We start from the raw sequence: 14,604 nt of genomic DNA, 5'->3' as shown, positions 1-14,604 counted from the left end.
AGATGACCAGAGAGAGGGGGAGGAGAAGAAGGTTAGAGAGGGCGGCGGGGGTGTGAGAAGGAAATGGGCAGAGTGGAGGATGAGAGGAGATCGGCATAGAAGAGGGAAAGATGGAGAGGGACAAGAGGGGAGAAGAGTATGGATAGAGTGGGGCAGGGAAGAGATAGATGGTCAGAGAGAGAGGGCAGAGGGGGTGGGAACGGAGGGGGGGAGAAGAGGAGATGTATCAAGAGAAAGGGAAGGAAGAGTTGACGAGATATGTATCCAACACGTACGTGGGCGAAGCCGCTGGGAAAAAGCCAGTTATGTAAATAAATATTAGTTTTTAGTATACCACATTGTTAAATCGAATTAAAAAACATAAAATAATTTCTCCTAGATTCTTAACGCAATACAGATAGTCGATAAAATGTGTGACTGTGAATTTTTAATACCTATGACGCTTCAAACATAAAACCTGTGGTGCACTCAATAGATAATGCTGCACGAATAGTTCACCTTTTTACTACTACACTTTTTACAAATTGATGCATGAACAGCTCACCACTCTACTGTTATCTACAGCATGCACCCCACGTTTCTCGTTTCAAATCATACTTGCACTTCCATAGCTATTAAAAATTCTCAGTCATAAGTTTTTAGGACTATTTGTATGGGATGATGAATCTATATGGCACTTTGAAAACATATCTGATACCTTTAGTCCGTTTTAGAAACGTGGTATACTGAAAATTGACTTTTATTTAAGTAATAATTTCCTGTGTGGTTTGTGTTGCCTCTGTTTAGTTCAAATGACTATTGATTTCTTCTTTCGTCATTCCGTAGAAATGAGAGCGTACGAAATCCACCTTCGCTTCTGTTTACAATTCCTAAAAGCAGTACAATCTGGCATCGTTTCTTTCTGGAGAATGATCTACTTCAAAACTGTACTAGTTTTCATGACATTCTTGTTTACACTTCGAAGGGATATTTTCCACGAGAGGGCCTCATGGATTGCTCTGCGCTTATCGATTTTCTTAATACTTGTAAGGTTTGAAGGGCAGTGGTCGGACATCAGTTCAATAGTGTTTTAAAGCAACAAGGTGATTTCTCTTTAAAAAATTAAAAAACCATCTTTGAAGATTATATTTCCGAGTGCTATTAAAATACGAAATATTTCTAGAGAGTGAACAGTATTTTTGATGTGTGTATTTGTTTCTTTTCAGAGTTATATATTTCGTATGTCGAGAACAAATATTTATATATTTTCATCGGCCGGTAGTCTAAAATAACAAAAATTGTATTAGAAAGTTGTCATAGTTTTAAAAAGAAGGATATGTTGTTTTCCCCAGAAAAATGATTTAATATTTTTATTGTAATTTCCATTTACCAATAAATACAGAATTTAAACCAAAGTTGATAGTAACGAGATACGACTCAGCGACGTAGCTCTCATCCGATTTGACGCAACGCACTTAGTTACCGATGACTATGACAATTACGTCTAAGAGTTTGTACTTAACAGCAGGCGATCCTCTTTTTTGAGAATTGTGTCGGACTGAGTTAACAGATTTATGTTGTGGAAACAACTATAAGTCTTATAAGTTGTAAAAGAATTTGAGGTGGCCCAGTCATTAAGACCGTCTTGTCAGATAAAAGCACATATTTACGCAACCTGCTGTCTGACCTGAGTAACAACAGAGACAGAGTGCACAACAAATCCGAAAACAACTCAGATACGTTTCAGTCGTTTTCACAACTCGTGGAAACAGTATTACGCCGGAAAGCACTGGGAACAAATAGAAATTTGCGGAATGTTTGGACAGCAGCTTGTATTTTGGTTATAGACATTATTCGCTTCTACAGGAAAGAGAAACAAAATGGTGAACACAGCTGCTGCTAACCTGCTCCCGCACGCTGTGCGCCCCCAGACAGTAGAGCAGCAGCTGAGCGCTGATGGTGGGGGCGGCGGCCAAGCACTTCAACAGGGCTTCGTTCTCCGAGCTCTGTGGACACACACAGAAAAAAGTACTTCAGTCAGTGAAGCTGCGAATTCAGCTCATGAGGAGCCTGTCATATTATTAGGAGCGCCCGCCACTTGTTAACTACAACATCTGTCTCCCTTCCACCTCTCTCCTCATCTCTCCTCACTTCCCTTTCCCAAAACGAACAAACATGCACTATCTCTCTCTCTCTCCCTCTCTCTCTTTCTTACTGACACACACACACACATTTATTAAAACTTATTCTTCTGTGCTGTGTACTTTGGGAAGAACTAAATACATTGTGAACATTGGCTGCCGAAAAAAATTAGTACCACTGAAAAGATGACGTCGATTGTGGTCCGTTGATGGCATATGCACATGGGGATAGGAGAGATAGTATGTGTGCTGATAATGGTTTCAGCTTCGTCCTGCAACAGATATCGTAGTGGCATAGCTACCACAGTGACAGCTGTGTCTACCCTTTAATAGGGAATTCTCATAGCCAGAAGGCTCCGTATGGTGCAAACGTGTGAAGCAAGCAGGCGACCAAGCTACGAAGACGCACTCGTGCTTCCTATAGGCAACTGAGTGAATCTGAAAGAGGTCAAGTTGTGGACTTCCGAGTGGAGGGATGATCTTTTCAGTGAATTGGCACACATGTTGGACTTGCTGCGTCAGTTGCACAACGATGCTGGAATCAGTGGTCATGTGAAAATTCTCACACCCATAGACGAGGTTTCGAACGTCCACCCACCACAGACGGCCGCCAAGGTCGTCGTATCGTAAGGGCAGTAGTTGCAGATCGTACAGCCACCTCAGCACATATAAGAGGGCTTGTGAAACCAGACGTGTCAACACGAACTATTGAAGATCAGTTATTAGCAGTCGGACTGGGGTCACGTACTCTTCTGGTCCGTCTTCCATTCACACCACAGCATCGAAGGGCGCAGCTCTATTGGTGCTGGCAGAGGATCGCTTGGAAGATGGAATGGCGCGCCATGGACTTCAGCGATGAAAGCAGATCCTGCGTGTTCGCGAGTTATTGTCTGCGAGTGTGACGTAGACCTGGTGAGCGCTGTCTGTTGGAGTGCATTCGTCGAAGACACACTGGTTCTATGCCAGGCCTTATGGTCTGGGGTGCAATCAGCTACAACTCTCGTTCACCCTCGGTGTTTCCGGAGGGAACGCTGACCAGCGCTCGATACTTGCAGAATGTCTTTAGACCCGTTCGTTTGCCGTTCTCCCAACAGGAAGGTGATGTGTTGTTCCAGCTGCATAATGCTCGCCCACACACTGCCCGTGGAACTCAAATTGCTTTGCAAAACGTGCAGCAGTTTCTCTGGCCAGCACGATCTCTGGACTTGTCTCCAATCGAGCACACGTGGGATATGATGGCATGAGAAGTGACTCGTGCGATTCGTCAATCAACAATTCTTACACAACTACGTGAGTATGTCGAGCTGGTGTGGCATAACGTATCTCAGGACAGTATTCGCCATCTGTATGATCGACTGAATGTATTGCTGCCCGTGGAGGCTACACCACACACTAATATGGGTGTTTCAACATGGATCGATACCTGGCATCTCAGAATCTTGTGCTGTTCATCTGTAAATGTAGTCAGTTCATGTACTTCATACGCACTGTTGCAACAATAAATCTTGAGTGAATTGGAAACGTCTCAAAGGATGTACTAATTTTTTCCGGCAGTGTAATTATGGCAATGTAAAATTATTCTTGTTGAAAGTTATGCCACATTACTGAACGTAAATTAAATATTTTTCCATTTATCTGCAGACAGTAAAAAAAACTATTAATATCAAATCAGTCAAAGCACATTTACTGTTATTAGTTATCGTTTATCAGAGTCAAATTACGGGGGTGGCTTGAAAAGTTCTCGGATCGGAATAGAAAAAATGTACTTACATCACCTAAACTTTTTTATTTTTCAGTGTAGTCTCCTTGTAGATTAATGCAATTGGTCCAACGATATTCCAGTGCCTTGGTCCGACAATTTTAAGAAACCGCGATTAGTCACCGTTTTCTTTTATGAAACATTTACCCCAAATTATAAGCAACTCTGGGTAGAGCTTTGATGCTGTCACGATAAATTGCTCTAAAAGTTGTATTTTGGGCACAATATATCATTGAACAGCACAACATGTACAGAAAAGAAACTAGAATTTTCAGTCGCTAAACACACCCTACAGATAATCTTTTTCCGCAAAAATATTCACAGCATGCAAAAATTTGATATCACAAAAACTTATTCACAACACGTGTTGTCACCAACTACGCAGCCAGGTTCCAGTATCGTTGTTTACATTATATCCCTTTTTTATTTGTCCAATATACTCTTCACCGTTAACAATTCATTTACACTCAAAAATAAACAGTTTTGTATAATTAATGGATCATTTAGCATGAAATATATTTCTATTCTTGCCCCTTTTAATTAGAAATACTATTACTACAGTGGAATTTGTACGAATAACTTCCATGTGTGTTATACATATCTTGTGGATATATTAGAATCCACAGCTTGATTGTTTCCATTTGTTTTATCCGCAGAATATGAAGATGGGGATTGGAAGTGTATGTGGGTTCAAATAAACACTAATTTACAAGATGATGTATTTTATTAATCAGTGATTATCTTTATTTGTTAACTCTAAGGAATTTAATATTCGTGATCTTAGTAACCACCGATTAAATCACGTATTCTTGCTACGTATTACTAATAACTGATGAAGTGGTAAAGGGTTCACCTACTCATCCTCTGTCTTCATGGGAGGAGCAGATTAGTTCAGAAAACGGGTTTACATGCAGTCACTGGAGTGCTGCAGGTTTAATACGTTTCTGATTGTGGTTTCTTCTGTAGAAACACTAAAACTCATAGTATAGTGACAGGAAGACACTGTAATAAGATTCGTAAAAATATTGAGGTGGCAAACATCTTACACGAACTGATACACAATATGGGTAGGCAAAAACTGAGTATACGACACCGGATACAAAACACTCGAGGAACGACATTTCAAAATTTTTTTGGAATAGCTTAAGCATAATGCGAACGACTTCCAGCATTGAATATAGACGAAACTAAGATCCTCTGTTACGCGCTTGAGACCATACTGTACTCATCACAGTATTTGTATGGAACGATAATGAGTTGAAAAACGTGAAAGCCATTTTGACAACGAAAATAGAAAACTAGACTGTCTTACTCAGATTCTTAGTGTGTACGTACTCTTTCGAAAAGGGTAAAGTAGTGATGAATTCTTATTATCCAACGTTACAGTACTGATTAAGTAATCAGTTGAACTAGAAGCGAACAGGTGTGTGGCGTGAGAAGACTTCTCGAATCAAAACAGTGAATCAGCTCACGTAACGCGATTGCAGTGTCAAACGAACGCGAATTAGACTTAGAAATAAGATTCCACACAACGTATTTTCCAGTTACTGACCAATTCAGCTTTCTTTTGCTTCCTAATCTCAAAAAAAGTCTTTCACGGATGCAGTTTTCGTCGACCGAAGACGCTATCCTGCTATACATGGGTAAGGTGGAGCTTTAGAGACAAATTTCTTTTCTGGGGCAAAAGGAATATTGAAATCTCATTGGGCCATGTCTAGTGAGGGTAATGAAGCTGGAGACACAAATATTCATTTTCGTAAACAGTGTTAAATGCCACGCTCTTTACAGACTATCAATCCACCCTCCCATTATATCTTAGCTTTATTCACTCATTGTAAGCATCTGTATAGAATTACAGTTAACTCTTTCCTTCCCAGTGTTGCATACACGCAAAACGAGGTTTAACGTCACAAAGTGCAGTCTAAATGATATTATTATATAAAACTCATCATCCATGTGTTGAAGGAGCTTCACAATTTCCATGTCTATGATTTTTGTATTTCGCAAGTAGTATAATACCTTCCGAAAAAAAATATATAGAAAACTTCGTGTCTGATGTACACAACACTGGAACGAAATAGGTTAGGGAAAACACGTTGCTATTAGCTTGTACGTTCGCATGTCTCCCTCTGACTACCATCAGGACGTATGTGTCCCATGACAGGTTACCAGAGAACCAGTTGGAATTTGCTGCAACTTGTTGCTACGTATCAATGTCCTACTGGTAAAGGGAAGCCTACTAAAGGTTAGAAGAACTGTTAAACTTACACCTTGCATCTGTAGATTGTGCTGTCCTCAAGTTTCGTTGTTAACTCTCGTCGCCGTTTTGCCACAACCTGCAACCACGAACTGACGCTTGCCACATCACAAACGAAGCCCACATTGAGCACCAGCAGTTGAGTTACAAACTTCGTGTGTTGCTCCCTACACTGATGTATGTCTGTTTTCAATATATCTCGTAGTTCTCTTCTGAGGTGCTTGTGAATAATCCTGTATGTACTACTACCCTCCCCCCCCTCTCCCCCCCCCCCCCAGCAGGACACTTAGAGAAGGAAACGTCAGGAAATATTCTTTTCACATTGTTACTTCCGACTCAAGCATTAATTAAAATAAACATACGTTAAAGTTTTTTAAATAAAAGTGTTAGTCGCAGAGTCAAAGCTGAGGTGAACAAGTGTTTTATAGACGATAGAATCAAAAGTGAAAGTAATATGACAAAAAAGTGAAAACCTGTCTCTTAATTTGGTAGATTAGTTTTATTATAGTACATCTGATATCTGTACTTCTTATTGAATTTTTCTGAAGAGCCCTGCAAAGTTTGCTACCACTGTCTTATCCTTATTCTTTGTAGTAACATTGAAAAAGATGTTGGTATAGACCTCAGAGTTTCGCTTTAGGGCAAAAGCAATAGCACAAAGTATGTAGGTCATGAACGTAGATTTTGGTTATTATGTAATTTCTGAATGATAAACAGAAAAAATTAAAAAAAAACTCTTTTTATGGCAGCAAGTTTCAGACTTCCGACAGTTCGTCCGAAAGAGTTTTCTCTGTTATTTGTAAAAAATTTCCTGTTCCTATTTCTGTTAGATAAAAATTTCGTCCACATACTCGAGTGTATAGACTGTGAATTACAGGCAAAGATAAAAAACACAGAGATTAAACTTATTTCGATATTTCTTTAATTATTTTCGATGTTCTATAGCCACAGACAAGCAGAAATAAATACACACACACATACACACACACACACACACACACACACACACACACACACACACACGCAAACACACAGAATTCATACTGAAGTAAGTCAAATAGTTGCCACAGCACTTGAAATGCTGTGCACAGACACAGTCGTGAATTTAAAATCACAGAATATCGATACTGTTATATTTGTTGGTTTGAATATTAGGTGGAAGAATTTCTTTATTTTTTTGGGAGAATGTACCAAGCCTTTTCACTACAGTTATACGTACAGCGATTTTCATTATCGGCGCGTGGTCTTCCGATTATACGACCTCACACATTAGCAGTTCACAAAGAAAGAAATGCACTCCTGTGTTGCCGCAGTAGAAAATAAATTATTGGCATAAATATTCACATAGCAGGCGGTTATTGAGAACTTCAGGATACAAATTATTACTACGAAATGTTACACGAAAAGCTTATCTAACAAGAGAAAAAGTATAAGTCCTACAGTGAAAGCAAGAAACAGACAGAGAGAGAAGGATGGAGAAAAACATTTTAATTGTTGATCTTGAAGTCGACTGTAAAAGGCTCTTGATACCAGTAGTAATATAATTCGTCAAAAAACGAACTTGGAAGTTACAAGTGAATATCGACAATTAAGAAATATGCTTGCAACTGTCAAAAGCCCCAGTCGTATAGTGGTACGAAATACTGCATTATACCAAATGATATATACCCAACGGACATCATACAGCTTTAAGAACAATACGGTCAACCTGATCTCATTTGCATTTTTGTCGACTTCCATTCAACTTTATTTTTTCTTCATCACGTAGATTGCCGAAAATCTTTTCAGATGAATAAAACTTGCAAATAATTTTTACCGATGCCGACAATACTGTACATTACTCTTTCAGAAGCTGTACGCTGCTCTCTTTTTTTCCATGTCACTGGATCGAACGCTATCTACTGGTTGAAATTCGAGGAAATAATGTCACATGACGATTGCTTCCTCTTTGCTTTGGGGTTTGAAATAGTTGTGATTCTAGCCAAACAAATGATAGGTTAATATCTTACAGAGAACATTAACATGATGGGTAGCAACAAGAGACTTTCACTCGGCTGTGCAATCTGCAAGTTACGGATATTGGCGGTAACGTTTACGTAACTTTTTCTCTTCTGATATCTAAGAAAGTAACCGAGTTCTTGTATACTATATATTATGGTACTTACGTACGTCGCCGGGAATATCAGCATGCAGCCGTTAAACACTCCAACAGCGAGCTGCATCATTGCGATAGGGTTCATGACGCTTTCCAGGTGCTTGACGAATCTGTAAAGACGAGTCGATTTCAAAGTAGAACACAAGTAGCCTAGGCATTTTATCCATCTGCATTGAATAATGAAAATGAGAACAATTTTTATTCAGTTTTGAGGGTCCTGAGTGTTACGTTACGTAATTCATGTTCGAGCAATTTCACTACCGTTTTAGTTGTGTGGCAGGAACCCTCTTAACATAAAGTAACTTCTAGAACTGTCAACTTTTGTGAAGAAAGCTTCACCTACAAAACCTAAAATTCTAAAAGTATGCAAAATACACTCGAAAGCAGACAGTAAGGGTATACAATATTACTGTTATACAAACTAAACTCACAGACGTCTGTTGACAGTTATTTCGAGATTCCTTTAAACTGTTTAAAGAATTTATTTGATTCTTTGGTGCAACAACAGAGTACACATGGGAGTTGGACTGATCCCTGAAATATACTCCCAATCACACGCCCTGAAACACAACATCTATTAAATCATATTTGGGAGGATCCCTGACTCCACACAAAATTTCTTATCACAATATACTCTCGCTTCCTTATCACCTACAATTCAGTGTAAGTCACTGGGTAGGCTCTAGATCTCCTCCTTCTCAACGTATGAAATACAAAATGTCACAATGTACTGCACAGAATGTGCTACCTTACATATATCAAACATTTGCTGTGTAAATGTGTAAAAATGTGTCTCCTACTAGAACGAGATAAGTATGTTTAAATGGACATTTTCCGGGAAAAACGAGGATTATTTTGTTCTTCTGGAATGATGTGCACAATGTTAGGCGGACGACGGCAGCTTGTATGGCAATTACTGAAACTTTTTTCTCATTCGCTGCGTTCCATGATACCTATGACACAAGCAAGAGGTACTTTGTACTCTGAATTAGAGTTTTCCTGTTATATTACCTCATTTACCTTGATTTTTGTGTGCTCTAATACGCAGGCTATCATCGTCAAATCCTCCCGTTTTTGCAGAATTGCTTGTAAGGGTTTAACAGAGTCGCAGGTGACAATAAGCATCCCATTTCTTTATTACTCACAATTCAGTCTGCAGTTTCTCCTATAATTCCTCTTAAGCCTATGGAACCAAGGATGACAAACATGTTGTACTCTGTCACGCAAACTGCATCAGTACCCTAGCACTACTGAACGCGATGAAACACGATTAGATACCCTCGCGAATCGCCGTTCATACTACTCATCTCGTACACTAGAAGAACTATTTGCAAAAACTGCCTGATCAACGGAAAGAGCAACGTGTCGACCACACTAATCTGACACAGAGGCAGATATCTCCCAGACAAACTGCAAAAAGACTAGTTTGAAGAGAATTAATAAAATGAGCTCTAACATGGAAAGTAAGCGTTTCCGGACACATGTCCACGTAACATATTTTCTTTCTTTGTGTGTGAGGACTGTTTCCTGAAAGTTTGGCCGTACCTTTTTGTAAAACCCTGTATACAGCACCGTTTGTGGAAAGTGAAATGTTCAGTAGCAACGGTGTGCAACACGCCATGATAAGAGCAGGTGCAGTACAGTGGAACTATAATAAGTTGTTTAAATGTCAGAAAGGTGGCGTGCACGTAGGTCCAACATCGCCCCCTTTTGTGTGACCAGACAGGTCAAACTTACGCAACGCTCAGTCGGTGCGGAGCCAGCATACGAAGTGTAAAAGTGTAACCAAGTGCCACTATGTCTCGCTGACACCACAGAGTGTAATATCGGCATGTGAGAGCGTTCGAGAGGGGTAGAATGATTGGCCTTTGGCGTGCGTGTCTGTCGTTCTGTGACACTGCAGTTAATACACAGGACACTAATTTAACTGTGAGATGTATGTGGAAGCGAAGGAGAGAAAAGGGCCATACACAGCGCCAACAGGTTACTGGGTGATGCAATTTGATCACATTGTGAGATGACCGCCATTTTGTCCACAGTGTTGGCACGACACTGGAGCACTGCAATGGATATGGACATGTTTGTTTTGACGGTTCGACATCATCTCCTATGGCCTGGAATGGTGGCACGCATGTCATTGCAACTGCTTCCATTGACCAGAACACACCACCGCCACAGACAGCAATGGGCACGTGAACGCTGACACTGGCGCTCTGAGTGGCACAATATAGTGTTATGTGACGAGTCCCGCTTCATCTTGTCCAACAGTGATGGCCGCATAAGCGTTTGACATCGCCATGGTGAACATAGTCGGTCAGACTATATTGTTGAGCGGTAGAGCGACATATGGCAAATATAATGGTATGGGGCGCCATTGCCTGTACCACGTGATCTTGCCTCCTACGTCTAGAGGGAAGTCTGAATAGCTACCACTACATTAGGTTTTACAGCCTGAGGCACTGTCCTTCTTGCAGGCCATTCCACTTGGCATATTTCAACAGTACAATGGCTGGCCGCATGTAGAGAGGAAGGTGCAAGTCTTCTTCGAAGAATGGCGTGTACCACTGCTTTTCTGGCTTGCCCGTCTGCCTCACATATCGCCCATCGAACATGTTTGGGATATGGTCGGTCGGCGGCTTTTTCATTTAGGTCATCCTGCCGCCAGAGTTGCTGCTTTGCGGACGCGTCTAGAAACCGCGTGGCAGAGTATTCCCGAACAACATATTCAGGCTCTCTTTGATTCCGTTCCACGATGTCTAGTGACTGCAGCACGTGGTGGCGTTAAGCCATACTGAATTTCTAGTCACAGTGTTTGTACAGCTCTGTAATGATAATCACTTTTTTTTCTCTCATGTCTCTAATCGATCGAATAAATTTCTTTGTGATCATCTCTCTCGGTCTTGGTGTTTCACTTTCTTTAAACAGTAGTGGAACTCTGTGTGTTCGTGGTGTGAACTGCAATATTGGTCCTAGCAGCTTCCTGCTGGAAAGTGCAATTTAGGACACCAATCATCAAGGCTACGACAACATGCTACATACTAGTGAGCATTCGGTCTCCGTTTAACAATTACAAATTCTTTACATATTCAACAGCCGGTCGGAGTGGCCGAGCGGTTCTAGGCGCTACAGTCTGGAACCGCGCGGCCGCTACGGTCACAGGTTCGAATCCTGCCTCTGGCATGGATGTGTGTGATGTTCTTAGGTTAGTTTGGTTTAAGTAGTTCTGAGTTCTAGGGGACTGATGACCTCAGTAGTTAAGTCCCATAGTGCTCAGAGTCATTTGAACCATATTCAACAGTTGATCACTCCTGGATTCTAGGAATCGCTGATATCCAGTCTCGTGAATCGACGTTTCTACAATCCGTCTACCGGTCAGATCTGTGTTGATCTGACCGCCATAAATACGACATTCATCACTGGCCGTTCAGGAACGCCATTCAGCGTTCCAGTTGACTCTGGCTCTATGCCGAGCAAGTCTTTTATTGTCTATAGCATCGTATACACGTAGCGGGACAAGTTTCAGGGCTGTTCCGCGACATTTTTCTCGTGTTCCGCGACTGTCGCGAAACAAAAGTCTCAGGTTCCCCATTGAAGCTGGAAACATGCGCCAATGGTACTTAACTCGTTTTAGTCTATACTTTTTCCGAGTCAGTTTCTACTTGCCTTCCATGGATATAACATGTTCTGGCGCATTGCACTGCATGTGCACCAGCAGTCTGAGCAGCAGTTGGCCCCACAGTGACACAACGAACGGTTACAAATCGGTTACTTCAAGGACATCTCAGAGCCAGACGCCCTAGAGCGTTCATTCCACTGACCCCAAACCACATACACTCCTGGAAATTGAAATAAGAACACCGTGAATTCATTGTCCCAGGAAGGGGAAACTTTATTGACACATTCCTGGGGTCAGATACATCACATGATCACGCTGACAGAACCACAGGCACATAGACACAGGCAACAGAGCATGCACAATGTCGGCACTACTACAGTGTATATCCACCTTTCGCAGCAATGCAGGCTGCTATTCTCCCATGGAGACGATCGTAGAGATGCTGGATGTAGTCCTGTGGAACGGCTTGCCATGCCATTTCCACCTGGCGCCTCAGTTGGACCAGCGTTCGTGCTGGACGTGCAGACCGCGTGAGACGACGCTTCATCCAGTCCCAAACATGCTCAATGGGGGACAGATCCGGAGATCTTGCTGGCCAGGGTAGTTGACTTACACCTTCTAGAGCACGTTGGGTGGCACGGGATACATGTGGACGTGCATTGTCCTGTTGGAACAGCAAGTTCCCTTGCCGGTCTAGGAATGGTAGAACGATGGGTTCGATGACGGTTTGGATGTACCGTGCACTATTCAGTGTCCCCTCGACGATCACCAGTGGCGTACGGCCAGTGTAGGAGATCGCTCCCCACACCATGATGCCGGGTGTTGGCCCTGTGTGCCTCGGTCGTATGCAGTCCTGATTGTGGCGCTCACCTGCACGGCGCCAAACACGCATACGACCATCATTGGCACCAAGGCAGAAGCGACTTTCATCGCTGAAGACGACACGTCTCCATTCGTCCCTCCATTCACGCCTGTCGCGACACCACTGGAGGCGGGCTGCACGATGTTGGGGCGTGAGCGGAAGACGGCCTAACGGTGTGCGGGACCGTAGCCCAGCTTCATGGAGACGGTTGCGAATGGTCCTCGCCGATACCCCAGGAGCAACAGTGTCCCTAATTTGCTGGGAAGTGGCGGTGCGGTCCCCTACGGCACTGCGTAGGATCCTACGGTCTTGGCGTGCATCCGTGCGTCGCTGCGGTCCGGTCCCAGGTCGACGGGCACGTGCACCTTCCGCCAACCACTGGCGACAACATCGATGTACTGTGGAGACCTCACGCCCCACGTGTTGAGCAATTCGGCGGTACGTCCACCCGGCCTCCCGCATGCCCACTATACGCCCTCGCTCAAAGTCCGTCAACTGCACATACGGTTCACGTCGACGCTGTCGCGGCATGCTACCAGTGTTAAAGACTGCGATGGAGCTCCGTATGCCACGGCAAACTGGCTGACACTGACGGCGGCGGTGCACAAATGCTGCGCAGCTAGCGCCATTCGACGGCCAACACCGCGGTTCCTGGTGTGTCCGCTGTGCCGTGCGTGTGATCATTGCTTGTGCAGCCCTCTCGCAGTGTCCGGAGCAAGTATGGTGGGTCTGACACACCGGTGTCAATATGTTCTTTTTTCCATTTCCAGGAGTGTATTTTTGTGACTTCAGTGGCGAAAAGCGAGAGTTCATTGGTGGAGGGTGAAGATCTGTTGTGTTTTCTGATGAAAGCTGGATCTGCTTCAGTGGTAGTGATGGCCGTGTATTGGTAAGAAGGAGGTCAGCGACATCATCGGACGACAACTCCAGCGACATCCACAACAGCATTAACCGTTCCTATATTGACTGACCACGTGCGACAGGCAAGGAACTCCATCCCACAAACTGACATGTAGCATCTGTACAACACAACGCATGCACATCTGCACGCTTACATTAAACATTCTGGCGATTACTCCGATCGTACCAGGATTTCACGTTTCCAATCGTTTACCTCTTGCTTATATTAAACTGTGATATTGCAATGTTATTCAGATATATTACGTAGGCAAATGTATTCCCGAAATTTAATTATTCTACATTAATTATTTTTTAGTACTGCGATTTTTTTCCTTCAGTGTATATTAAGTAAGTTAAGATTCACTCATCCACATAAAAATACCACATTTTACGTGCATAAAAGATGATTTTGTACCGCTATTGTCGTTGGTTACCTAATCTTTGCCGCTTGATACCAGTTATAACCTGTTTCTTTTGACATTTGCCTGTTTCGGTAGTTCAACTGATTCTGAAGCTGTGGATCTACGACACCGTACAGAGACTGCCGCGATACAACGTGTCGGAAGTACCCACATACAGTGTCGCGCGAATTTGTCGCTAGTAGTGTACTAGGCTTTCGGCCAGAGTGTCACTGATAATCGGCGAAGGCCATCTCGAGATCTCAACCCAGCTTCCGGTAATCTGTTCCTGACGTTTAGTGACGACACTCTGTCTATATTATCTGCCTGAATTTCAACCGTTGTCATCGTCTATTCAGCAAAGCCAGTCTAACAATCGTACGACGTTCTCGTGGTGTAGACCATCTGCAGGGACCTGTCCCTATTCTTGACACACTGTAATCCTACGTCTTTATCGTCAACACTCTGTCTACTGTCATTGCAATACAGCTTTGTGACCTATCTGTACGATGATCCCAAGTCCTTTACGTCAATGAT

The 14,604-nt window shown here is 42.7% G+C and overlaps 1 protein-coding gene across 1 annotated transcript in view; it reads right to left on the bottom strand.

Moving 5' to 3' along the window:
* The window catches only part of LOC126188645 (odorant receptor Or2-like), a 40,237-nt gene that overhangs the window by 15,999 nt on the left and 9,634 nt on the right, over positions 1 to 14,604 (bottom strand). Inside the window, exons 2-3 of the mRNA XM_049930247.1 lie at positions 8,302 to 8,401; positions 1,884 to 1,985 (exon numbers count right to left, since the gene is read on the bottom strand). Of these exons, the coding sequence (XP_049786204.1) occupies positions 1,884 to 1,985; positions 8,302 to 8,401 (202 nt within the window). The remainder of the gene's footprint in view (positions 1 to 1,883; positions 1,986 to 8,301; positions 8,402 to 14,604) is intronic.

The sequence above is a fragment of the Schistocerca cancellata genome, chromosome 5 (assembly GCF_023864275.1).
Source record: "Schistocerca cancellata isolate TAMUIC-IGC-003103 chromosome 5, iqSchCanc2.1, whole genome shotgun sequence".
In the NCBI taxonomy this organism is placed as follows: Eukaryota; Metazoa; Arthropoda; class Insecta; order Orthoptera; family Acrididae; genus Schistocerca; species Schistocerca cancellata.
The sequence above is the reverse complement of the archived record's forward strand: the minus strand, read 5'-3'. Positions and strand labels throughout refer to the sequence as shown.